General features: G+C 38.7%; 1 protein-coding gene across 9 annotated transcripts in view; it reads left to right on the top strand.

Moving 5' to 3' along the window:
- The window catches only part of DIP2C (disco interacting protein 2 homolog C), a 313,817-nt gene that overhangs the window by 220,831 nt on the left and 66,971 nt on the right, over positions 1-26,015 (top strand). For all 9 annotated transcript variants that reach the window (XM_030264290.4, XM_030264296.4, XM_030264295.4 and 6 more), the window contains 10 exons: positions 2,396-2,506; positions 12,615-12,738; positions 13,357-13,466; positions 14,820-14,922; positions 15,298-15,362; positions 17,151-17,244; positions 17,362-17,481; positions 18,407-18,521; positions 22,353-22,492; positions 24,086-24,222. In XM_030264290.4, the coding sequence (XP_030120150.1) occupies positions 2,396-2,506; positions 12,615-12,738; positions 13,357-13,466; positions 14,820-14,922; positions 15,298-15,362; positions 17,151-17,244; positions 17,362-17,481; positions 18,407-18,521; positions 22,353-22,492; positions 24,086-24,222 (1,119 nt within the window). The remainder of the gene's footprint in view (positions 1-2,395; positions 2,507-12,614; positions 12,739-13,356; positions 13,467-14,819; positions 14,923-15,297; positions 15,363-17,150; positions 17,245-17,361; positions 17,482-18,406; positions 18,522-22,352; positions 22,493-24,085; positions 24,223-26,015) is intronic.

Here is a 26,015-nt window from a genome sequence, read left to right as displayed (position 1 = left end):
TAAAATAAGTCAGCCTAGATTAGAGTGAAACAATGTTTGTAGCTGAGTGCTGAAAGCATATGCTTTGTGTTGTAAAAACATCTTGCCTGGCATCCCTGTGTAACAGGAACGTGATCATTTGAGGCAACTTCACATTGAAGATGAGGTGTTACAGCACTTCTGATGCTCTAGGCTGTGATTCTGGCTGTTACACCCCTGTTGTAATAGCAAAAAAGCTTTCTGAGCTCTTTGAAGGTGACTTTATTCTACATAATGTGTGTTGTGTGGCAACACTTAAAGGCAGTTTTAATATTAAATGAAATACAGGCACATATTTCTGGTCTTTTCCAAATGAGAATGTATTTGTTTCCTTATTTTGATATGTATAAAATAGTTTCTATTTTCTCTTAGAAACAACTCTGTCAATGCAATCTGTTTTTCATGACTACCATTACCTCACCTTTTAGGTTCTTTGTCTGAGCCAAAAAATAAATGAACATGCCTGCATCTCCTTCCTTGTTTCTGGTATTATACGTGGCAAAGTGCATTTGCCTTCTATAGTAACTTCAGAAATTTAACCTTGCATCACCCCAGACAGCTGCCTGGAAATTAATCTTGCTCTCTGAAATATCTACTAGCTAACCAGATTCTCATCTGCTAATATACACTGTGTGATTTTGTTCCTTCAGCCCTTTTTGCTTTTACACACATTATTTATTTATTTGGTACAAGTCTGATAGTGATTAATGTTTTTTGGAGAGGAAGTTAATGCCTCATTCCCACTGGACTTCAGTGAGATTTTTTTCACCTCTGTCAGCTCCTTTTCAAAGATTCCCAGCCAAACCTTCACTGCCTTTATGTAAGCAAAGACCAATGCAAAACCTAAGAACCCTCAAAGTAAATTTTGGGATCTATCAGATGTTTGCTGGGCTCAGCAATCTCTACCATCCCCTCCATGGACTGGCAAAATCCCTGTATTTCCATTTGCATATAGTAAGCTCTGCACAGCCATCTCCAGCACTTGGAATGTTTAATGTGCAACTGTGCAGATGAAGTAGCAAGGCATTTGCTCTGACTCTAAAGAATTATGAGGTTAAAGTCTTCAGCCTAAAAACTAGAGATATTTTGGACTATTGGACAAGGAGTTTGAAGAAATGAAGTTGATGAGGGAAGGTGTCTACTTTTGAAACCATGTAAAAATTCTGGGAACACTTACAATCTCCAGTAACTGAACCTTGGAGCACACATGGAAACATCATGATTTTACTTCAACAAAACTTCAGTGGATATTGAAGCAGTCAAAACTCAAGAGCTGCTAAGTAGTTTCAGCAAATGGCAAGGTGCTGTGATAATACACCCCTGTCCTGTGTGTGAGCCCAGAGGAAAGAGGATTGCAATCATTTGCTGTGCCTTTGCACACCGCTGCAGTTGAGCGTGCAGGAGTTACCAGCTGTGTCACAGCTGTTTGGGACATGAGCTGAGAATGCCCAGCTGACTGAACTGAAACAAAATCAGAGAGGATCCAGCCACTAAGGCCATTCACCAGTGAGAGCAGGACTGTTTCCTGCCCTTGCAAGGAGAACTATGGGCTCTCTGAAGTGGCTGGATCCTCAGCAGGCTGTGACCCCTCCTTTCTCCTTTCCCTTTGCCTGTGGAGGATCTCAGGCATTGTCCTGCCTCAGGCAGGGCCTGCAGGAATTAAGCTGCACAGCTCAGCAGCTGCTGATCATTCTGGTGATCTGTGATTGGCTTTGGCATTCTTTTATCTAAATAATTCCCCAGCCCTAGCCCTGAAGCTGTTAAGTTCAACAAATCCACACCTAGGTTACCTAGGTTGCCATGTGATATGGCCAGCTCTGGATATGATGTTTGCTTCTAGATACCAGTTTTTGTGTGTACACAGCACACAGAAACTTTACACTGGGACAACAGGACAATCCTAGAACAAAACTGTTGTATGAGGCAAAGTGTAGTGAAACAAAACAGTATATTAATGATTGGCATAATGACATCCTAAATCTGGATAATTTGATTTGGTCGCATCTACACTTCAGTTTCAGTAACTTCAAGCAAATTATTACATTAGCATCTAAAATTCTTCTAATTCCATTTACTTCAGTTATTTAACACAGGTAAAGTAATCAGTTAAATCAGAACCAGATGAAAGGTGTTGTCAATGCAGGAAACAATGCAGAATGAAAATATTTAACTACATCCTAAGTGAAAGTATTCATAAAATGAATATTTATCAGTATAACTTCCTTCTGATTCCGCATTCATCTGTTATTAGGCATTTGAATAGCTGTCTTAGAAGTGCTCCAATATCATCTGCATCCAAAAGGAAGCATGGAAACTCCAATTATCATTATCTGACACCTAGGGTAAAACATTTTTAACATACATCTCTCTCTTTCAGGTAACCCTCGTGTTTCCTAACAATGACCCTGCTGCTTTCATGGTGGCATTTTATGGCTGCCTGCTTGCCGAAGTTGTCCCCGTCCCTATTGAAGTGCCGCTTACAAGAAAGGTGGGGAACTCAGTTTCTTCTCTTTACTCCATTTTAGCACTTATGTCAGAATAAATCACAACTGAACATAGCTTTTGAGTACATTTTTGTGGTTAGCTAACTCTGAATATGAGGATACCAAGACAGTGCAGTGTGGTGAATTATATATAGTTCCTTCTGTTTTGTGATAGAAAATCTGAAGATGTGCTTATAGTTTCAGCAAATGCAGGTCTGCATGGAAAATGAGAGGAAAATTTTCCAAAAGAACAGCTCTGCCAGTCATAGATGGATTACCTTTGTTGCCTTTTAAAGCCTTCTGGTGTTGGCTACTGACAAAGAATCATTGGCAACAACTGCTGATTTTCCACCTGTCCCTGCAACCCAAGCTATGTTATAATGCCGCTGGTGCTGTGTGTGCTACTTCAAAGCTGGTATGGAAATGCCTTCTCCTGTGTCTATATGTGTCCCAAAGCTTCTGTCACCACGGTCACCTCTGCCAAGGGTGGCACTTGAACAAATTCAGCTCAGGATCTCTTGCCACAGAACATACATTCATAGAGAAAACTGACCACTGCTAATCAAAAGCATTTCGCATCCAGTGTTGGTTCAAAGATACAACCATATCCCATATCCCAGAGAAGTGTTAGGAGACAGCTGGAGCATTTCCAGCTGGAAGGAGTGCTTAGGGGCAGTGAGGGGTGGAGGTGAACCACAGCTGGGTCATTCACATAGATTCTGCAGAATCTGAGGATATATGCCTTGAAGGCTGTAAATGCAGAAAAATGCATTTATTAATTACAAGGATTGTTTTGGTCATATCCCCTTAATTTACCGAATCTGGCTGCTCCCACATACCCGTTGTATAATTGCTCTTATATTAGCTACCACTAATAATGCTTTACTTTAATTATTTGGTCTGGGCTTGTCCATGCAAAGAGTGTTCTTTAACCTTTACAAGTTTTATTTTTAAAGTGAATTGTTTTGGAAAATGTTGACTGAAGCCATGAGGTGCCAAGCAAAGGCCTGAGCAAATGTATTGCATTGGTCACATTTTCAATATTTCAATTGTCAAGGGCTTTTCTTTGAAGTGTTCCAGTATTAGAGTACTCTGGAGCACAAGCTCAAATCTTTGTTTCATGGACAGGAACCCTCCCTTTCAAATGAAAGCCATGAAAACAAGATTGTAAGCCCTCACAAAGCCTTTGCAGTTTGGGCATCTCACACAGCCAATTAACAGCTCAAAATATTTGGAGATTCCTTCCTAAATGAACCTGCTTGAGCCTTTCTCACCTCTGGGAAGCTGAGTTGACCTCAACATTTCTCCATTATGATCGCACATGTCCCAGCCATCATCTGGGAATCCACCATCATCATGTGGGCTCCTGCCATGGTGAAACCAGAAGGTGGCAGGGAGAGAAGGGCTGGGATCAGGAGGAGGGGGCAGTTGATGAACTGGTGAAGGAGGAGAGAGATGGAGGGAGGGAGTGGATCAGACAATGAGAGACCATGATCCAGCTGAGCAGACTTGAGAGCCACTGAGCAGAAGGAAGGACCAAAGGAAAGAGGAGACAGGATGTGCCCTAACTAAAACTGTCTGAGCTGGAAAGGCCATGCAAGGGGAGGGGATGGGACCTCAACCACCATACCTGCTTTGAGCAGTAGGGTTATGCTGTTTCATGTGTAAAATGTTGCATTTGAGAGCACTGAGAGGTGGACATGGCTGTAGAATGAGGACGGTGATCTTACTAGAAATGTTTGCATTGGACTCTCGTTGTGCCTTCACATCTGAGGGCAGTACATGTAGTCTGAGGCAGTTGCATGACACGGGACATTATTTTGATAAAAACCAGAGATTTTATATGCATCAACAAAATAAGGACAGCAGAATATGTACATTTTGAGAACTTACAATGTACTCAGATGGGTAAATCCACTTTCATTCCATGAAAAAAATAAAGAAGCAACATGGTTTTGAGGGTTAAAAAGTCTAGTATGTCTTTCCCTGTTAATATTTTCTGAGGTTTAATTACATTTTAAAGCACATAGATAGGTGTAAATTTGATTTATTTTGAACATCTGATATCACATCCACCCAGTAAACTATAAAATCCAGCTGTCCAAGTAAATACTCTGTGTCAAATGAAAAACTTACCCTAATTTGGCTGCACCTCCTGGGTATTTTTAAAAAAAAATATGTATCTATCTATGGATATATAAATATACACTTACACATGTGAATATATATATATATTTATATAAAGGAATATCTAGAAATTCAGACTGTTTATATTTTGCCACAGTGTTTAAATATCAAATTAATAACACAATAACAGAGATGTCAGTTAAAAAAGCAACATGATCTATACTCTATAAATAAAGCTATGCAATCTCACAGCATATACTATTTCAAATATCTTTGCATTTGTTTATATGGAAAGGCAACTGGAGTGGAAACAATGAGATGAAAATCACATTCTGAGTAGTCCCAGAAGGAATACCTCTGCCTGGTCAAATGGCAGTGGATTGCTTTTGGCATCCATGGGAAGATGTCATTCCTGTCATCACACAATGGCCTCGACTGTTATTTTATGCTTTCCCATTATTTGTTCTCTGTTCTGTATGCACCAGTACATTCTGGCAGTGGACAACTTTTGGGTTGCTTTCTGGAAGACAGAGATGTGAACTAGCAAATAGACCAGCAATTATGTTTTATATTATACTGTAGGCTTACAGAATAATAAGCTGATACAGGATGAGCTATTTCAGGTAGTTATTTTAGCAGCCATTTTTAATATTAAAAGTTTGTATTAGCAGCTTTAATACTGTTCTATATTTTCATAAAGAAGAGTTATTCACAGCTCTGTGCAGAATTTTGTCCCTGGAATTTTAAAACTGAGCAGTAATTTTTGCAGCCAGGTAGACTTTTGCTTTACAGATTACTCTGCAGACATCTGTACCCACATGGAAGTAGCAGCCTTTGCTTTACCAGCATATAGATTTTGTGTGTATTCCCTTTTCTTTGTAGCATAACTGTTATTTTTTTAAGATTTTGACAAGATTTTTTTCCCAGTTCCCTATTAGGTGAAGGTCCATCTTGCCTTGCTCTTTCTTTCTGTATCCCACCTTTATGTTCACAGAGTACCTAGAATACCCCAGGACTTCAGGGGATGTGTGACCTGGCATCTAGGATGGATTGTCCAGCAGCCATGCAGCATTCTCCAGTTTTATTCCCCAGAAAGCTTCCTAGTGTTTGGCAAAGAAAAATTGGAAATTGGAAATTGCAATTCCTGCAGCATGGTGTTGGTTCTTTAGATTTGGGACATTCAATCTAAAATTAAAACCCAAAATTGCAAACTAACTCTTCATTCTAAAAGCAGCAGTCAGGAGTTCTGCAGTCATTGCAACAACAGAAAAAGCAGAATTTTTATTTCTCCTCCTTTCCCTGAATTTAGTACCATTGCAATGCCTTTATCATCAGCACCCCCCAAAATTGTTAGAGCTAATCCTCATCCCTTCATTTATAGGCTCTCTTCTCTCAGAATGGTGTCTCTCTCTCAAAATTTGCTTATGTTTCCCAAACATTAGCAAATAATGTGTCCTATACAGCATCTCTTCCTTCAGAACTGCCACTTATGTTAATCTTGTCTGAAGCTGGAGTGTTACAAACTCTTTCATTGCATGTGTGATATGATGTGAGTTGTAAACTATGTCATAGAATGTGCTGTCAAAGTAGATGAGATGGGTGTTTCAACATGTTGAGTTCTAGTTCAAACAGTGATTTACTATGCCCCTCATGAAAAGACTTTAAAATAAGGTTTGGATTTCTTTTTATTTATATTTTTTAGGTCAATGTTTTTTTCCATTTGATTGGTGCCATGAAAAATATTATTATTCTGCTCTGATACAGTCAGGGGAGCTAATCAGTTTTAATCTAAAAATAACATTTTGTCCTCCAAGCACATTCACAGTTATGCTCAGTCACATGCTGTGAACATAGGAAGACATTTATCCCTCACAGACCTTCATGGCCTCCTTATCATTAGCAGAATTTGTAGCTTTCATGTGTGACATGAAAGCATGTAAAAATTAATTTCTCACTCAAAATGCTATTTCGTAGCCTGTTAGATTTAATGCTATGTGTGCTTCCAACAGGCATTTCTGTGCTTTTCCAGATGATGGCTCTCACAATATGATTGGAAGAATTGTGTATTGTCATAAGAAATCTGGAGATACCCACTCCTGGACACTTGAGGGTTTTTTTTAAAGGATACTTCATACAGGGTAAAAACTGGTTTTGAGGAGCCCTTTTTATTAAATCCTGAGAAGTTATTAAAGCTTTTGCAGTAGCCAGGGTGGTATATCTCTTCCAAGACAGTGAAATTGTCCCAGTATATCTTTCTTTGAAAGAAGAATTCTAGTCTGAAGGAAATACACCTTGACATCTTTCCTAGTGTTTCAGGGCTCAAGATAAAATGAGCTTTGCTTTCTCTCAGCTTTACTCATTGTAGGTCTGTAGTGTGACAGAAACACTGGAGCTCTACATGCTTTTGAACATCTTTTGACAATGCATCTCTTCCTCCCTGGATTTAAAATATGTATAAAATGTTTCATATACTCTTTTCAGTGGCACAGTCTTCTAGTCCCTCCAAAGAATGTAAGTTCCATGAGCCCCACCTGAGCCCCCTGTGCAAACTGCTGGGCCCTGCAAGCCCTGTGCCTGTCCATCCCTCTTCAGATACTTCAGCAGTGGAGCACCAAGAAATCCTTGCTCAGTTTGTCACAGTGAATCTTAGATCCTTTGAAGTCTGCGTTTCCTTATTATATTTTCAAGTTTAGGAAATGGTAATTTCCTGGAGAGAATATCATATTTCATGCAGTGTCCCCTGCCAAAAATAATCATTGTCTTGCTTTTATTAAGATTTTTGGATGTTAAGGTGCTCATAGTTGCAGATTTCACATGCAAATTGCAGGCAGATACCGAAGCTGTTGTCCGAGGAGACAGTTAATTTCTTCATCATAAAGCTGGTTATGAAGATTGTGTCTGCAGTGTGTTTACATTCTACTAAGGCCTTTGTGTTTTTAAAAAAAGAAGGGTTCCTTGATGCTTTTTCAGTTTTGCCTCAGTACTGGTAATGCTTGGCCTTTACATCTGATCATTGCCCTGTTTGTTCTTTACCAGCAAATTTTTGTTAGGGTAAGGGCACTGGAGCTCAAATAAGCATTGTAACAGAAAACAAGATTAGTTCAGTCTGTGATGCTCTACCACATAATTCTCATTTTGAAAGCAGTCTGGGATTTGCAAGTGAACAGAAGTAACCTTTATCAGCCAACCTTTGCACAGGCTGTCTCTTCCTTCCTTATTAGATAAGGACATGCACTCTCACTCACGGAGACAGGATCATAACTGTTTTCCTTCACACAGATACTCTCACAAAGCATTATAGAAATGACATTAACAGCATGCTGAAATGCAACCACACGTGGGATTTTTTTTATCCTGACAATGAACTATCACTCTGCAGCAGGAAGAAGACAGTTTGCCTCCAAGTGCTGGTGAAAACCTTTGGGGAACCTTTAATAAAAGTCTTTAGAAAACTTTGAATGGCTGCCTACAGCAGAGAGGCTTTCTGGCTTGCTTCATCTGAAAGATTGATCTCTCTAGGTGTGTGCAGACATAGTCTAAAGCTATGAACACCTCAATTTTCATACCCCAGCAAGTGCTGTGCCTTCAAGAAATGTAAAGTGATAGTTCCAAAGTCAGCAATTGGTCTCAAACTTCATGCTACAATACTTCAGCTCTGCATTTTGCCTTCTACCTGCATTGCGTGTTACTTCAGACTGTCAGTTGTGGAGGATTTGACAATGAGCATCTCTGGCAAGTCTCTCCCTGTCTGCAGTTGGGACTGCATTCAGTTGTTTCACCTCGTCTCCACTAGCTCCCTGAGGTTTTTCCTACCCCCACAATATTCAGCAAAATAAAGTGTTCATGGCAAGTGGGGGGTTGCCAAGTAGCAGATAACCAAAATAGTAAGTAACACTTCTGACAAACCAGTGTGTCCTGCAAATCTACTCCCTTCAGAGGTAGGAGATTGATTTTATTTAGAGGAGAAGAGGATTTGGGGGTTTTGGCAGAATATTATTTGGCTGTGTCTCTTTGCGACTTAAAAAGCAGTTTTCACCATTGCAACAATTCATTTTACATTACTCAAAAGGCAGGCCAATGGTTTGTCTGTCAAATCTGTAGTATTAATTGCCCTTAAAGTCAGTAGCCATTTTTGTGGCCTACATGTAAACTTTGACAGCCTAAGGCAAAGGATTGCACTTTTAGCTCAAACTTCATTTTTCAAACACAAGTTTTGCCCAGGGTCCTCACTGTTGTGGGCCTGTCATGCTGAGGTATGAGGAGCAGCAAAGACTGCTGTGTTTACATGTTTGAGTGTGTAAGTAACACTGTGGTGTGTCTGTGGGATGTATAAAGGTTTCAGGTCTTCCACCTCCTGGCTGTCAGTCCAGTATCCCAACACCACTTGAAGAGTTAGAAACAAATTCTTCTGTGAGGCACCAGTTATCACAGAAGAACCTATATGGGGCAAGGGATTCTTCATGTCTCTGTTCTCTGCAGTAGTTTTAGATTCTGGGTCAGGATGGAACCACCAGAAGCAGGCAGAAGGTGAGGATAACTGCTTATGAGGTGTGAGAGACTGAGACTGAAGGTGGAATTGATGGACACCAAGTCATTTGGTTCATACTGCAAAATCCTTAGCTGGAGCTCCTGTGGCCCTTGAGAAGAGTGTCTTTCACAGCACCTCAGCTTCAGCACCTTGATTTGCCTTGGTCTTGCAAGGCAGGATTTATTGCAACCACCAAAGCATGGTGTGGGGTTTGAAGGTCTGTGAAACACACTGCCCATGCCTGGTGAAAGTCTTCCAGTCTCCTGTGGCAGTTTTACGTTGCATGATTGTTCAGTCATGTTTTCCTTACTATTTAAAGAATATCTTTTCAGAAAAGAGTAGGGTGAAGATTTTAATGCTGTTTGAGGTGGGTTTTTCTGATGTAAAGCAGTGTGCTATTACAAACTGTTACATGTGCATAGATTGTATTAAGAAATCTATGCATATGTGTGAACTGCTACAAATGAATGATTAATATTTATGTGGATAGCCTCTAAGACAGTTGATATGGCACTGAGGGAAAGTGTAGTAATTCTTTCTTGTGTTATCTAAAAAACTCTAAACTATTAATACAAATTCCTTTTTTCTATTGTATTCTTTTGCTGTGAGAAGAGTTTGACAAGCGATTTCTTAGCTGATGCATCCCCCAGGGCCATGGTATGCTGATGCTTAAGGGTCTACACTTTCTACTGGTTTTCTTGTGTTAGATTTCTTAATGGAATTTGTTAGGTTAATTTCTGTTTACAAAGTTCTGCATTAAATGGAATTTCATTGCTTGAGAATTGGCATTTTCTTGATATAGAGATGAAACAGTTTGTGGCAGGGATATTATAGGATATGCAGTTACAACAACATTGTAATTTAAAATTGAGATCAATGCCATTGCTGCATTCAATTATAAAATTTATATGCCCTTTTAAATTGGTAGTTAGAAATTCATACATATATTAGTAAGCATTTATTAGATTTAAATTAATGGGAAAGTTTGAGCAATGGTAGTATGAATCTGATATTTTAAGGAACTCATGACCTCCCTTTATAGCTGACAGAGTAGCAGGTCTCAGAAGCTGTCTTGACCAAGGAGTGGTGCTCTCCATGGAGCACTCCAGCCTTCCTCTTCCTGCCATTCCTTCTGAGGGAGCCTCAGGAGAGCCATCCCTTCTGCAGTGTTCAGGCACCCACATTTCCTTCCTCTTAGCAGACTCCAAGAGTGGAGACAGGTCTCATCCTCATGTAGAACCAGGATTAGATCTTGCTAAGTGCTTGTCCCATAGGTTTGACAACAGAGATGTGGAGCAGCTGGCATGAGAGTGAGTGAGGACAGTAATTAATGCTGGACACAGCCCATTAAGTCCTGGAAGCCCCACTGGTGCAGGTGTGGTGGGACCAACAACATGCTCCCCAGAGTGCTGTTCATGGAGACACCAGTATTATTCTCTGTTTTTCAAAGAAAACTCTCATTGTCTGTTTTTATATGGACAAAGATAATACACAAGCTTAAGATTAAAAAGCCTTGCTGAAAAAATACCTTTTCATTTTTTCCTGGTTTTATAAACCTTATGATTATAGTAAGCAAAAGTAAATACAATAGTTCTGGATAGGATGAGTTATACAGCATAGACTTTGACAGATCAGTTAATTGTCTCACATTGCTTGCTCAGCTATCAAAGTTCTGATAATTGCTGCCATATACATATTTTGAGGTGGTATGGAAAATTAAGCTTTTGCATTTCCTCTGTTCTCATTGCTTCTCCATTTTAGATGGTTTTATTTGACTACATAAAAATTGCATTAAGAATTAGTCAGGCTCTGGGGCTTTCTTTCCATCATGGAATTTTGCTTGGAACAAATCAATAGATTAAGGCAACTGTTCCATATTTCTGATTGTTTCCATTGTTGAGTGTGCTCTATGGCTGATTTGATAGATATTTTAATTAGACCTTCTGAGTCTTTTTAGGCGGTTTTCAGTAGAATAATTCTGTGAAGAAAGGGTTAAGATTTTTAGGTGCATTTACATTTATGGCTTTGCTCTATTGAAGAGCCTCTTGGATAGATGTAAAGTTCATAAAAGAGTAATGATAAGACTCTACATAAAGCAGACATAATGCTGTAGAAGCACAGCATCTCCTAAAGAACAACTATGGCCTAGGCTGGGAAATCATTACATGACTTCTTAATCTCACTGCTTCTATCCCCTTGATGAAAGTAAAATGTAATGAGTTTACTCTAATGGACACTTGACTGTATGTAGTGCTCCTGAAATGTGCCTGTAACTACTCAATGAAATGGTTATTGACAAATCAGGTTAGGTCAACATAAATAGGGGAACTCTCACCACTGTACACCCATCATAACATCATAATGGTTAAAAGCTTTCTGCAGGTGGAAGCATCTATAATCCAGATTATTTCCTAGAATTGTCACAAAATCACAGAATGGCTGAGGTTGGCAGAAATGTGTGGAGGTGTCCTAGTCCAGCTTCCCTGCTCAAGTAGCTTTTGGATATCTCCAAGTATGGAAACTCTGCAACCTCTGTGGGCACTTTGTGCCAGTCACCCTCCCAGAAAAAAAAGGCGTCTCCTGATTGTCAGAGGGAGCCTCCTCTGGTTTGGTTTGTGTCCATTGCCTCTGGTCCTGTCGCTGGGCAAAGTAAGGAAAGAACCTGGCTCCATCTTCTTCACACCCTCCCTTCAGGTGTTTGTACACATTGGTTAGATCCCTCCCTAACTATTCTCTTCTCAAAGCTGAGTAATCCCAGCTCTCACTCCTTCCTCAGAGGAGAGATGCTCCAATCCCTTAATTATCATAGTGGCCCTTTGCTGACTCTCCAGTAGCTCTGTGTCTTCTCCTTGGAAGCCCAGAACTGGTGCCAGCACTGGGGATGTGCCTCGCTGGTGCTGGGGGGCAGGATCCCTCCCTCAGCCTGCTGGCACTGCTTTGCCTTGCACAGCTCAGGATGCCATTTGCCTTCCTCGTGCCAGGGCACGCTGCTGGTTCACACTCAGCTTGCTGTCCACCAGGTTCTTCACCAAAAAGCTGCTCCCCAGACTATTCTGGCACAGGGGTTTGTTCCTCCACAGGTGCAGGACTTTGAATTTGCCTTTGGTGAACTTTATGAGGGCCCTGTCTGGCAATTTCTCCAGAGATGCCTCGGGATGAAACAACCCTCTGTCAGATCAGGCATTCCTCCCAGCCACTTGTCATTTCTGAAGAGATGCAAGAGCAGATGCCATCTGATGGTTTCCACTGTCTTTATGATTTATGCTTCTACAGACAAGAGGATACCTATCTTATGGAATTCCTTTGTCAATGTACAGATGAGTTTTGATAGTCACCTAAAAGGAAATCAATTTAAAAGAAAGAGACTGTTTTCCTCTCAAGATAACATGCCCAAGGACAAAAGTGCTTTCAGCCTGTAATCACTTCTAATCAATTCTGTGTTTTTTGTCATCTCTTAGGATGCAGGAAGTCAACAAATAGGCTTTTTGCTTGGAAGCTGTGGAGTTACTGTGGCCTTGACCAGCGATGCATGCCATAAAGGACTGCCTAAAAGCCCCACAGGGGAGATACCACAGTTTAAAGGTAACCTAGCCCTAGTTTATCGTGGCTCTCACTGGTCATTTACTACAACAACCTGCACTTGTTTAGAGGCTGTGGGTGAGGGTCAGGCCTGTGATGAAACCCGTGCCACAGGAGCAGCCGGGCTGTGAGACACCGCTGTCCTGGTGTGTCACTGTGGCAGTGATAGCTGTGCCAGTCTCATGGAAGGAGAGCAGCACCAGTGCTCCCAATCCAGTTCTCTGCTGGCTCAGCCAGGCTGCTGAGACCATCTGTGGCCACAAAAATTCAAACAACAGACTCAGGACTGTAGTAGATGAGAAGTGTTCATACGATTCACTCCTTTAGTGAAGTGTAGAGACAGTAACTTCTGACAGGGGAGTGTCAATGAAACTGCTGGGCTCAACAGCAGCTTAAACTGCCCAGCCATTCCCTCAGGGACTGCCTATAAACACCTCAGTAGCTGTGTTAAAAAGCAGTTCTGCAAAATCTTCTTTCCCATATTACACTGAGGTTCAAAGGAAGCAATGTTTAGGCAAGGGTGACACAGACTTTTCAAGTATAAAACTCTGGCAGGGAAGGCTTTTGTCCTGTCTTATCCAGCAGAAACTCAACAAAAGCTGGCTTTTGTTTGTACCTCAGGCTGGCCAAAGCTGCTGTGGTTTGTCACAGAGTCTAAACACCTCTCCAAGCCACCTCGTGACTGGTTCCCACACATCAAGGATGCCAACAATGACACAGCTTACATTGAGGTGAGTTAATGAAGATGCATCTTCTCCTCAAGTCATTACATATGGCACTCCGGATTAGGTAAACATCATTATTCATTCAGTAGTCACAGAAGCAAAGAACATCATGGTTTAGCTTGTTAATAAGTAATGTTGTTTAATAAATTCAACCAATACTGATTTCAGAAAAGTCAATAGAATGTTAAATTGTATTCTGAGTGTTTCTAACATAAATGTTTTTATGTGGCTGCTGCAGTGTTACATTACATTTGCCCTGAGCAATCTTGGTTCTGTTCAGTGTGGACTTGCTCACTAGTCTTGGGATGGATAGATGACAAGGTTCATAGTGAAGCTTCAGTTCTTGTATCACAACCTTCATAACCTTTGAAAAAGAAAGAATTTCTTGTTCAAATGCTTGCCTATCACTTACTGCTTTATGAGTCACACTACCCCCAACAGAACTGCATCAGGAAAGTTAGCAATGCTGTTGAATTAATTTTCCTCCTTTTTTTCCCCATCATTTTCTCTCCCTTCTGCATAGACTCAAATGCTTTGAATTCAGTGGTGATAATATTGAATTTAAATTATTCTTCAAAAGGACTAAGTGCAAGTGAATGGACCAAAGGTGTTTGCTGTCTTTGTGCAGTCAGGATGCTGGGCTAGAGAAGCAGAGATGTCTTCACTCTCAGTCTTGCTGATTATCTTCATCATGGAGAAAGATAAATGTTTCATTTATTATCTGCCTCTGATAGTTCTCAGACACTTACATAGAGTTACAAAAATTATTTCAGTAATCACCAATGGCCTCCTACCTATTTTCTGCTGTTTTTTCATGAGTCTCACATTCTCCTGATCAAAGAGCTTGTTTCTTTCAGACTGTATACATATAGATTATTACCACAGCACCCAGCAAGGATTCTGCAGTCAGCTCTTATCACATGCCTTATAAGATTCAGAAGAGAGAAGCTGGAGTTTAGTGGTTGGCCTAAAAAATCTAACATGTAAACACTGAACAGACTGAACTAGGTTATTCTCTGCTAAATCTAGCCAGTCCATTAGTCACTGACATGATCAGAATTGTTAGTTATGTTTCCATAATGCCTGTTTTCAAACAACACATGTATTTCAGATACCAAATCTGGGAATCTTCAGTCAAAAGAGAAAGCCTATCTGAAAAAAAAATTGCCTTTTTTTTTTTTTTTTTTTTTTAAACAAAGAAATTGCCTCCAAAACTCCCCAGTACTGCTGCCTTCTTAAAATAGAGTCATTAGATGTGTCCATCATTCACCTGCAGAGGAAACACTTTAAACATAGCTATTAAATGATGGAAATATGGCAATTCTTTTACACTGACTTTCCCTGCTTATTTCTTTTTAGTACAAAACATGTAAAGATGGAAGTGTGCTTGGGGTAACTGTGACAAGGATTGCACTGCTGACACACTGCCAAGCTCTGACCCAGGCCTGTGGATACACAGAAGGTACAGAGTGTGCTCATCATCCTTAAAACATGTGTACATCATCAGTGTACATCATCCTTAAAATCAAGTGGGGATTGCAATTTATTTCTCATCAGTCTTTTATGTTTTACACAGCTTGGTGGCAAAGGCTTCTAGATTTAAAACATGAATTTTTTTTTCATTTGTTTCAGAAAATATGTTCATGTTTAAAATATCTGTAGGAGAGGTACTAATAATGTCTTAACCAATATAAATCCTACAGTGGAGATTTACTTTGAAAGTTGACCTTCGAGGTCATCAGTCATGTTATCCTGAAGCTTCCTTCCTTTGAGTGGATTTGCCTTGGGTCAATGCCATGTTCTAAAAAATAAATTCTGCTTTGTTTTTGTTGGACAGCTGAAACAATTGTGAATGTACTAGATTTCAAGAAGGATGTTGGTTTATGGCATGGAATTCTTACAGTAAGTATGTTTTTTTTATTCTCTCTGAGTATTTGAAGATAAACTAACCTAATATGCTTAATGCTGTCACAAACTGAGATGTCCTGCAGTTTCTTCTAATACAATTTTTACTGCTTTGAAAGCAAAATAAATGTCATTTAAACCCATGATCTTCTCCTAGTGCACTTACCCATAATGAGCATGGTAAAGATGTCAGTGTATTTTTATGTATCATGTCAAGTACTGTGATCCCATTCTTGTCATGTTATCTCGCCAATATGTGATTTTGAGATCAAACTTTATAGCAGAAACAAATCGAATTAGTACTTGCCTCAGTAGGGATATGATCCAGTGGCATAGTTCTATTGCCCCTGTCTAGTTTCCCTATCAAAATTCCCCCCAACAGATGTTTTTGCATTAAGTGTTCCCAATACTTTAAATGGCATTAATTTTCTACTTGATGTTGGAATGTCTTCCTCAATTGACATGGGAGACAACTGACATATTTTTAAGGATTGCTTCTTAAGGTGCTGTTGCAATTCAGTGACTGACAAATTGTTTACTATTCATTGATCATTTTAAGAACAGATGTCAAGTCTTGAAGGGTCATTGTTTGGGGGTCCCATGATTTTAGGGGTCCCCAGGATTCCCAGTGATCTGATATGTTTTTCCCATGGAGTGTTACACTGTTCTTACTCTCAAAGTGCAAGTAATTAAATTTCTGAAGCAGAAACTATTAGGCTTAACATCCATAAGAATCTCATCTTAAAAAACCATCTTTGTCACTGGTTCAAAGCAAATGTCTAATAGAGCTGTTCTGTGCCTTCCTTTGCTATTAATCTTGTTCTGAACTTCATTTTTTTCAGTACTTGCCTATTTTCCTGTACCTATTCTTGTGCCAGACTGAAAGCAGAACTATCTTTTGCAGTTCTCCAAGTGTTTAGATGACTAATCCACTGGGACACTTAACCTTTCTTAAACCTAACTTTTCCAAAACAAATATTGTATTTAACCTGAGCTGCTATGAGGGGAACGTGCTGCCCTGAGGAGATATTTGTAAATGCTAACAGCAGTAAAGCAGCAGCTCATTTACAGGGTGTGTGTTTAACACTGAGAAATCACTGATGCAATTGATGGGCTCAGACTGAGAGATCAGCTTTGGGTTTGTCATTGGTTTCACTCAGCTGCTTTTTCTAAATTTCCTGGAACTTTTCATGACCTTGTTGAAAATACTGGAATTAGCTCACCTGGAGAGGGACTAAAACCTCCTTCATTTATTTTCTGTTGAAATAAATCGATTTCTGCTTAGTCTAGGATTTCAACTTCTTTGTCTCCCGTCTTTTAAATAATTTGTGCTCCAATACCATTGGTAGCTTTTAGTCTTCCCAGAGATGGATTTCCATAGACAGATGTCTTGCTTTTTAGTACAGTATTCATATATATCGCAGTTCAGGCTTAGGCATAATATTTAACTACAGAGCAAACATGTAGACATTCTTCACCCAATGTTTTTTTAATCTTTTCTATTTAGAGTGAGCCTCTTTGAGTATGAATAGAAAGAAAATGGTTTTTTTCAGTACTGCATAAAAGTTACAATCTGATTTGTATAAATCCTTAATCCTTAATTAAAACATTGGAAAATGATTGTCTGTTTCATCTTAATGTGATAGCTAGAGAGGAAAAGATGAGCGCCAGCACTGCCAATAAAATAAGCACAGAGTGATTTGAATAGATGCCTCTGCCCACAACACAATATGAGTAGTTGCCACAATTTTTTTTTATAAAATCCTTTTATCTTTTTGATTTCAGAGTGTCATGAACATGATGCATGTCATAAGTATTCCATACTCCTTAATGAAAGTGAATCCTCTGTCATGGATACAAAAAGTCTGTCAATACAAAGGTAAGGAACAAGAATATACAAAAGTTTCCTTGAGAGTCAAAATCAAAAGTGCAAATCGATAACACAGCTGTCTAGCTTTTCTGTGGTGTGTCAGTCATTTTCTCATTGTTGCTGCAGCAAAAGTTGCCTGTGTGAAGTCCAGAGACATGCACTGGGCGTTGGTGGCACATCGAGACCAGAGGGACATCAACCTCTCCTCGCTGCGGATGCTGATAGTGGCTGATGGTGCAAACCCATGTAAGCTCTGCTGCTCCAGCACAGGACAGAACAGGAAGGGGTTTCTTTCTTGCACTTAAAGCTTCAATCTTCAACCATCTTAGCTAAAATATTTGAAAAATATGTCTGCTACAAACTGTGTGACATTTATGAAAAAAGTAATCAATCTGGGATTTTTTTCAAAGTATATTTTTCTTTAGCTGATCCTGAAACAAATTTGATATTCCATATAATGTAAGTTGCAGTAAATCTAGTTTTGTTTAACATCACAGTCATGTATAAAGACTGAATCTATAAAAGCTGAAGCAATGAAGACCTTAAGCTATAGAAAGGATCAGAACATTTCCTTTGAATGACAGTTCTCAGATACAGAAGTAAGTGAGAATTTTAGGGGAATGCTTAAGCTACTTTAGAGAAACACATCTGAATCACTTCATGACAATTAACAGCATGAGCTGTTTCTCTGTATTATTTAAGATAACAGCATAGAGGTGTTCTGCTTGTTTGTAGTAGTTCGTTTGGAATTTCCGAATTAAATCCTTAATTTCCCTCATCCTAAAATAGAAGAGTGCCATGAAATTGATTCTGTAAATGTAGCATTAATAGTTTTTCTAAGTAAGCATAATGAAAAGATTTAATGTTTAAAAGTTAATCTTTATTCCCTGTATGCATATACACAAGTGCATATACATACATATATATGTGTATATATATATATATATATATATATATATATATATATATATATAGTTGTAGCATCTATGATGTATTTCCCTGTGGACATGGATCCTTTTAAAATGATTTTTCCTGAAAAGCCTATATATTAAACAGTAAATTTGCAGTTTGAATAGCATCACTTCAGAAATAATTTGATTTCTGAAGTGATGCTATTCAAACTGCAAATTTACAGTCTGTTTCTAATAGTTGTTTTTTTTCTTTACCCCAGGGTCCATTTCTTCCTGTGATGCATTTCTCAATGTCTTCCAAAGTAAAGGTCTGAGGCAGGAGGTCATTTGTCCCTGTGCTAGTTCACCAGAAGCTCTCACTGTGGCTATTCGAAGGTACATGTTACACCAGTGAAAATAGACCCATTTAATGTGTATATCTGGTAATTTGAAAAAAAAAAAAGAAGAAAAAAAATTAAATATGAATCTGCATATATAACTTCTATATAATATGCATATTTGCAATTTGTTTATGTCCAAGGAAGACATACAAGAAGAATTTTTAGAGTAATGATTTAACTTCAGAATGCTTTACAACTCCCATTGCTGTAATTTTACCTCATTTTAAATTAAATAAGTTGAAATGCACAAGGAAATTCTGTAAATAAAAACGTAAAAATGCCACCGTAAGCATAGAATTAATTAAAATGGCAGAATTAAGTGGAATTGCCATTGAGGAAAATCATATTCTTAAGTACTCTGTTTAGAGAGAGTTATGATATTCTGCAGGTTACTTTTGGCTGACAGGCACTTTTTAACCATTCACAGACTCTCAGTAATCATCTGGTAATGCTCTTTGAGTTTAAGGGATTTGTGACTAGAAATAAAATAGATAAATTCCACTAAAACTGCTAAATGCTACTAGAACAGTTAAGTGTTATTTATATTCAATCACAGTGTTCTTCAGACTGGAAAAGATCTTTAAGATCATCGAATCCAACCATTAACCCAGCACTGCAAAGCCTTCACTAAACTGTGTCCCTGAGTGCCACTTCCACACATTTTCTAAATACCCAAGGATGGTGTCTCAGCCTCTTCCCTGGGCAGCCTGTTCCAATGCTTCATGACCCTTTGGGTGAAGAAATTTTTCCTGATATCCAATCTCAACCTCCCCTGGCACAACTTGAAGCCATTTCCTTTTGTTCTGTCACTTGTTACTTGGGAAAAAATACCAACTTGGCTGCAGCCTTTCAGGCTACATCCTTTCTTATCTCTTAGGAAGTGATAAGGTCCCCTCTGAGTCTCCTTTCCTCCAGGCTGAGCCCCTCAGCACCCTCAGCCTCTCATAAGACTTTACTCTAGCAGCAGTATGCCATCAGGAATGCTGTAGCACACAGTAAATGGTGTAAGTATTGTCTGTTTTGGCAGAGTTTTCAAAAAAATTGTACATGGAACAGTAATCTCTTTGTTTTGAAGTTCATGTTTCTGCAGCCAATTATAATTGTTTCACGTTAGAACATGCAATATAAACGTGTAAAGCACTAAAATAGCATTAAGTAAAATACTTCCTGCCACAAATTCCTAAATACACCGTCCAAGTGAATTTAACTAGATTTTCAATTAGCTTTCCAACAGAACATTTACAGGAGGAAGGACAGGAGGCCAAGAGTGTGGTAGATTTTCAGCCACCTCATTATTACTTTAGAACATCTGAAAGCAATCCATCAGGAACTTACCCTGCCCAGGTTAGTTGTCTTTCTGTGAACTACAGGATTTCAGAGAACCTTTCAATCAGCTCCACCAGCCTGCTCTCAGCTTTATACAAGAAGTACCAAGTGTCTTTCCCTTAGATGGATTTCCCTGCAATTGGCCTTTGCTCCCTTGGAATGAACTCTTGTCTGTAAGTGAATGGGCAGTAGACATCTCCTGTGCTGAGCGCTGAGCAGATTTTTAATTTCCTGGGCTGACCCTGGAAAATTTGGCCCAAATCACAGGTTATGAAGTGGGAGAACTTCATAATGGCATGACTGATGTGTCTTTTCTAGACATAAGCTCTGTGCCTGTAGCTCTCTAAAGCATTAAAAATTCATTTCCAAATTAACTAGCATTGAGACCTTACAAAAAAAAAAAAAATATTAGCACATAGCATTGTGGATAATTCAAAATAAAAAAATAGGCATTTTTATCTTCAGTGCGTCACTGTGTGATTACAGAGCAGTTCTTACCGCAGTGAGTGTTAGAGAACACATCTCCTTTTATTTGAACTCTGTTTAATGGTAAGATAATGCTAGATGAACTTGGGAGATGTAGTATTTTTCATTTTGTTCAAGCCATCTCCATTGACAGTAAAGTCATTATCATACAATTTTCAAAGAGTTACTGCTGAAGTATGCATTAAAATGACTCCCTGCAGAGCAGAGATCCAGAGAGCTCCCTGTTAATGCTCTGACTCTTTCAAAATCTATGGTGTATTTTTACTGAACTTCCTACAAGCAAGAGTAACAAAACCAGGTCTCAGTTGAAATAACCTTATAGTTTAGAAAAAGACAGTAATAGGCTAGAGGTGTTTCAGCCTTAGTGCTGAATCACAAACCCTCATCTTCAAAGGGATGTGTCATGCAAATAATTCATGTTATTCCCCTTTGGTTTACTGCATATTAATCTGAACCCACTTGCTTAAGGGAATGCAAAAGTTAAGGACAGGTTTTTTTTCCCTTTTAAATGGCTGGCAAAAAGCAGTGGTCAAATAGATTGTATCTGGAAATGGTAGGAGGAGCTGCTCTCAAGATGCTTTGTGTGATAAGGAGTGCAAGAAAATGGATGTGATGCAAGTCCAGATGGCCTCTACTTCTGGAAGTCTGTGAGAAGCCTCCAGGAGACCTTTCTTCTCCATGAGCACATGAGAAGAAATGTGTGTTTTGGGGAACAGGGATGAGAGAAAGTTGATCAATAATGTCACTGAAAGTTCCTTTTACATGATGGGAATGTTATTTATCACAGGTGCTTGTTTGCTAGCACCATTTGTTATGCTCTAATGCAATTTCAAGCGTGCTCACATCCTTCTTTGTTGACAATGTCACTTGAGAAATATGGCTCGTAAAACCTATTAATTGAAATTTATAGAGCCCATCAGGGCAAGGCTTACATGAGCAGGACTGGCTGAGGCCCATCTAGTATTTCAAGCACAGCAGAGGAGAAATGTCACATCAAAGGACATTATCAGTTAAAAAACAGTTGTGTTGTGATGGAGTATTTGGGAAAAATGCAGAATTGTGAGCTAAATATTGGCTGTTTTTTCTGTCCTGAAAAAAGCTGGAGTCTGCTCTCCATGGATGCATAATCTGAAGTCAAATCAGCACCTTGTCACCTTCCAGTTTTGCATTTTAAAATGCAGGAGAGTGCAAGAGTCCTTTCAGAAAGGAAAAGCTCTGACACATTCCCCTGCCTTGGTAGCTTGCATACCTCACCACTCGTTTACTCAAGCCACACTCTCCATAGGTATAATTGTATCCACTGGTGCAGCAGGTGGTTTTATTCTGAAACAAGCTGACAGGCATCTTGTGCTGATGCTGTGGAATTTTACAGCAATGAATCCGAGCAAACTGAGGCGTTACCAAGAGGCTGCAGAAACATTTTGACCATGACTGATGAAGGTGTAATTTGTTTTAATTTTCATATGGTAAATTAGAATAGGAAGGATTCAATTATGTGTACTCAAATGAAGGTGGTGAAGTCCTTGTGTCTTCCACAGATACTTGACATTAAATCTATGTCAGGTTGCTTCAAAATAGATAACATATAAAATTCAACAATTTTACTGATCAGTTCCAAGTATTTGTATTTGTAAGGCAGTTTCCTTCCACTTTGTCTACATCATCTTTCAGTATTTTACAAGTTAGGTAAAAGCTCTTTACTTGCGTGGTAAGGCAAGCTTTATAAATTTTTCTGAAAATTAAATACAGGCTCTTTTGGGTAAATGTCTGGGTAAAAGTTTGGGTAACTTGCATCTCAGCAGTCCCATATATGTGGGTGGGTTTTGAATGAGAGAGATAAAAGATGTAATTAAATGGCTGAAAAACAGGATCTTATTGGGCCTAACAGGGGAAGAAGGAAGGAGGAATTTCAAACCCTTGAAACAGAGGAGTATTTGCAATAGTAGTCCATTAAGCACAAGTAAATGTTTACACCTGCCTGATGGTGCCCTGATGCTCTGACCCGTGTTTGTAGGCCAACAGATGACAGCAACCAGCCGCCAGGAAGAGGAGTTCTGTCCATGCATGGTCTCACCTATGGAGTGATTCGAGTGGACTCTGAAGAAAAGCTGTCTGTCCTGACTGTCCAGGATGTTGGCTTAGTGATGCCAGGAGGTGAGGAACTTCCTTTGAAATTTAGGATGATTCATCAATTTATTTGGCAGTAGAAAGTTGCAGGTGAACATGCTTTGTTGCTAGGACTACAAGCTCCTAGAAAATATTTTAGTCCAAAAGCATTACCTTACAAAACTTCATGGTTTGGAAATCCCAAGATTTCTTGTCTGCATTTACCTCAGTGTCTGTGCTTGCATTAGTAGCATGTATTAAATAACCTGCCACATCTGTTCCTAAGCTGTGAGGTGTTAGTAGACAAAATAAGGAAGTTAAAATACTGTGGCTATAAATAACCATAAGTCTAACCAAGACAAAAGGTTTCAGTAGGGAAATTTTCATAGCCTATGCTAAGGATCAATAAAATTGCTATCTGAAAGCTTGCAGAATGTTTTTCCAAAGCATTTTTGCAGAATGTTTTTCCAAAGGTCTTCTGCTATCACACAGTTACTAGATAGAGGAGGTATGACTGAAAAGTTCATATTGATAAATTCAAACTGAAACCAGTGCTTCTGAAGAGGAAGATAACGCTTTTCATAAGGCAGATATGTTTTAAATAAGATGCTATGGATACTAGAAAAGGCTAATACTTTATTTTTTTGTAAGAGAATGCTTGTTATGGACCAAAGCAATAAAACATAATGATGCATCTTACGAAATTTCAGTTGAACAACTTAAAATAAAGGAAGATACAATTGGCTGTTGTTTAATAGTTATCATACAAGATATTATAATAGATGTGCCATCTTGCACTTCATATTATGTTCTGATAAATTTAATGAAAGTGCACGCTCCTTTTTATCCTCTGAGTGAAAGGTTGTTCAATATTTTGTACCCTTGTACTTAAAAGATGTGTTGATTCCTTTCTACTTTCCCTTGATCATCATATCCTCTTTGCAATTACAAAATCTACCAATGCTGTACGCCAACTCCAGAGATGATAGCTAAAGCAGCATTCCTGATTCTTTTTCAAATGGTTGACATAAAATAGTGCTTCTGTCTCAGACCAGTGCTTTCTAATCCCTCCTGTTTAGCTCCTGCTGTCTCTGCAGGCCTGTAAGACCAGACAGAGGGAGTCTGAGCTCTGACAGATTCTCAGTAAACAACCCTATTAGTCTGCTGGAATATCTTGATCTTTCATATGGTGTTACTTGATACTTTCTGAGAGGTGGATTTCCTGGTTGCCTGCCTCCCTGGCTGTATAGTAATTATCAAGGGCTCCATTAGGGTATTTCATTTTGCACTGACTGAGGCAGATCTGGTTTTCAGTATGCAAAGCTGGGAACACAATCACATTTCACAGCAATATTGTAGATGAACTGCAGTTTCAGAGAGCAAGGCAAATAGGTATTCTTATCAATGTAAAGACTGAGTTTACATAAAGATCCCTGCATTCTTTATATAAATGCCATTCATAATAGAAAACCACTTGATAATGTTAAATACCATAATGTTCAAGAAACTGATTATTAGATATTAGTCTACATGTAATGCATTTGTTTATGTCATCTCCACCATGATGTCTTTCCCACAGCACTTATGTTATTCTGTGGTTCATTTTATAATATTTTTTTAATTCCTTTCTTCTCCCTCTAGCTATAATGTGTTCAGTGAAGCCAGATGGAATTCCTCAGCTCTGTAAAACAGATGAAATAGGAGAACTTTGTGTATGTGCTATTGCAACGGGTACATCATATTATGGACTCTCGGGCATGACCAAAAATACTTTTGAAGTAAGTTGACAAAAAGTGCTAAGTAAAAACCTTCCTTTTGAACTTATTCTGTTTCAGGGTAGTATTTGACATGAAGTATTGATATTAACAGTATAAGAATAGCAATATTAATCAATGCTTGTGGCTTGGGACCTATATTCTAGCCAGATAATCTGCATGGAAGCCCATTTCATTAAGTGCAGTAGTAGATCTTTATGTGAGTTTAGTTTTAGCTCTGAAGAGCTTTTACTTCAATATTCAAATAAGATACCAGGAAGTGAAAAAATCACAAGGAAAATAGTAAGAAAGACCAAGTTCAAAAGGTAATATTTTACAAGTCTATGTGCAGAATTTGATTATTGCAAACAGAAAGAAAGCTGCTTGGTATCTCTAGAAAGCAGTTTTCAACATTTCCACAGCACTTCCAGCATTAAGGCTTGTATTTATACAGAATCCTGACAGATGTAGTCTTGAAGAGATGTATATGAAGAGTAGAGAAACCTTTTCCTGATTAGTCTCCACCTGCTCTTGTTTGAGTTGCCTTAGGTGAAAGCCTTTTGGCTTTGTAGAATCTGTTTTCTGACTCCAGTGCTCAAAGCTGAATTGATAGCTCTGTAGTACCTGTATCATTAACGTCTGCTGAAGACAGTGTGTAAGGCTGAAGAAATTAGAGAAAAAGTTTTTAAGCTACAATTCTTTCTCACTTAATGTTTATAGCAGAAATTAACACTAATACATTTAGGTTTCTCTTAAAAAACTCTCTGTTATTACTACTTTTAATAGACTAATGTAACTAATATCTCCTGCAAAATGCAGAGCTGAATGTTGTAAACACTGCAGATTATATAATCAAAGGAGACAAGTAGATATGATTCTACATCCTACTGTTGAAGTTAGGAATCCTACTATGCTATTGTGATCTGAAATTTGTTGATAACTGATTTTTATGCTGCAAATACAATTGGCAATACCCAGTGTGGGTGATAATCTTGGATTTTACATACTGAAGGGTAGAAAGTACTTACGTTCATTTTGTAGTACTTGCTGTAATTGTGATATCATTCATAATTCATAACTTTCAGCAGGTTAACAGCATGTTTAGACTGGTTTAGACTTATTCCTAATGCTAAGCAAATAAACTGCCATTGAGTGAGCAGGACCACTCTATTTTAAAGTTAAGCATGTTTTTAAGTGTTCTCTCAAAGTGGATCTCTATTCTGTTTCACTGCATAATTCATGTTGCAGGTATTAGGGTGTCAAAGAGTTTTGTGTTCCTGTAATGAATTATGGCCAAGAATGTATAAGCATTAAATCTGTTCAATAAGAGTCATCCATGGGCATCTGGCAGCAGAATTTGACCTTTCTTTTTAGATGATCCTTCATGAACACTATGTAGGCATGGTCTACTTGCCATTGTCTTTTTGCCTTTAGACTGTTTAAGTTTAAAGAAATGACTGCAGGAAAGTGTGGTTGTGTCAGAATGCAGCTCAGAGTGGCTCACATTCCAAAAGGATAACACTGTGCTAATTAGAGTAAAAAAAAGCCATAGGAATCTGTCTGTGGAAGTCATGTATGTCTGGTGTTCAGGCATTTAGAGAGGTGCTCTTTAGGGCTGTATTTTCACTTCCTAGTGTGCTACAGAAGACATTATCACTAGTATTCTGAGAACTTGATTGACCTTAAATAAAAAACGTGGTCAGCTGAAAGAATCATTAATGTACTGTACCTTAAAATAGCTTCACTTCTAGCCTGGCTATTTCTTACGTTTTGCTGGAAATGGGCATGAGGTACTGAAAAAAACTCTACTGAAATGT

The sequence above is a fragment of the Taeniopygia guttata genome, chromosome 2 (genome assembly GCF_048771995.1).
Source record: "Taeniopygia guttata chromosome 2, bTaeGut7.mat, whole genome shotgun sequence".
Classification (NCBI taxonomy): domain Eukaryota; kingdom Metazoa; phylum Chordata; class Aves; order Passeriformes; family Estrildidae; genus Taeniopygia; species Taeniopygia guttata.
Note: the sequence above shows the minus strand (reverse complement) of the source record. Positions and strands in the feature narration are given on the sequence as shown.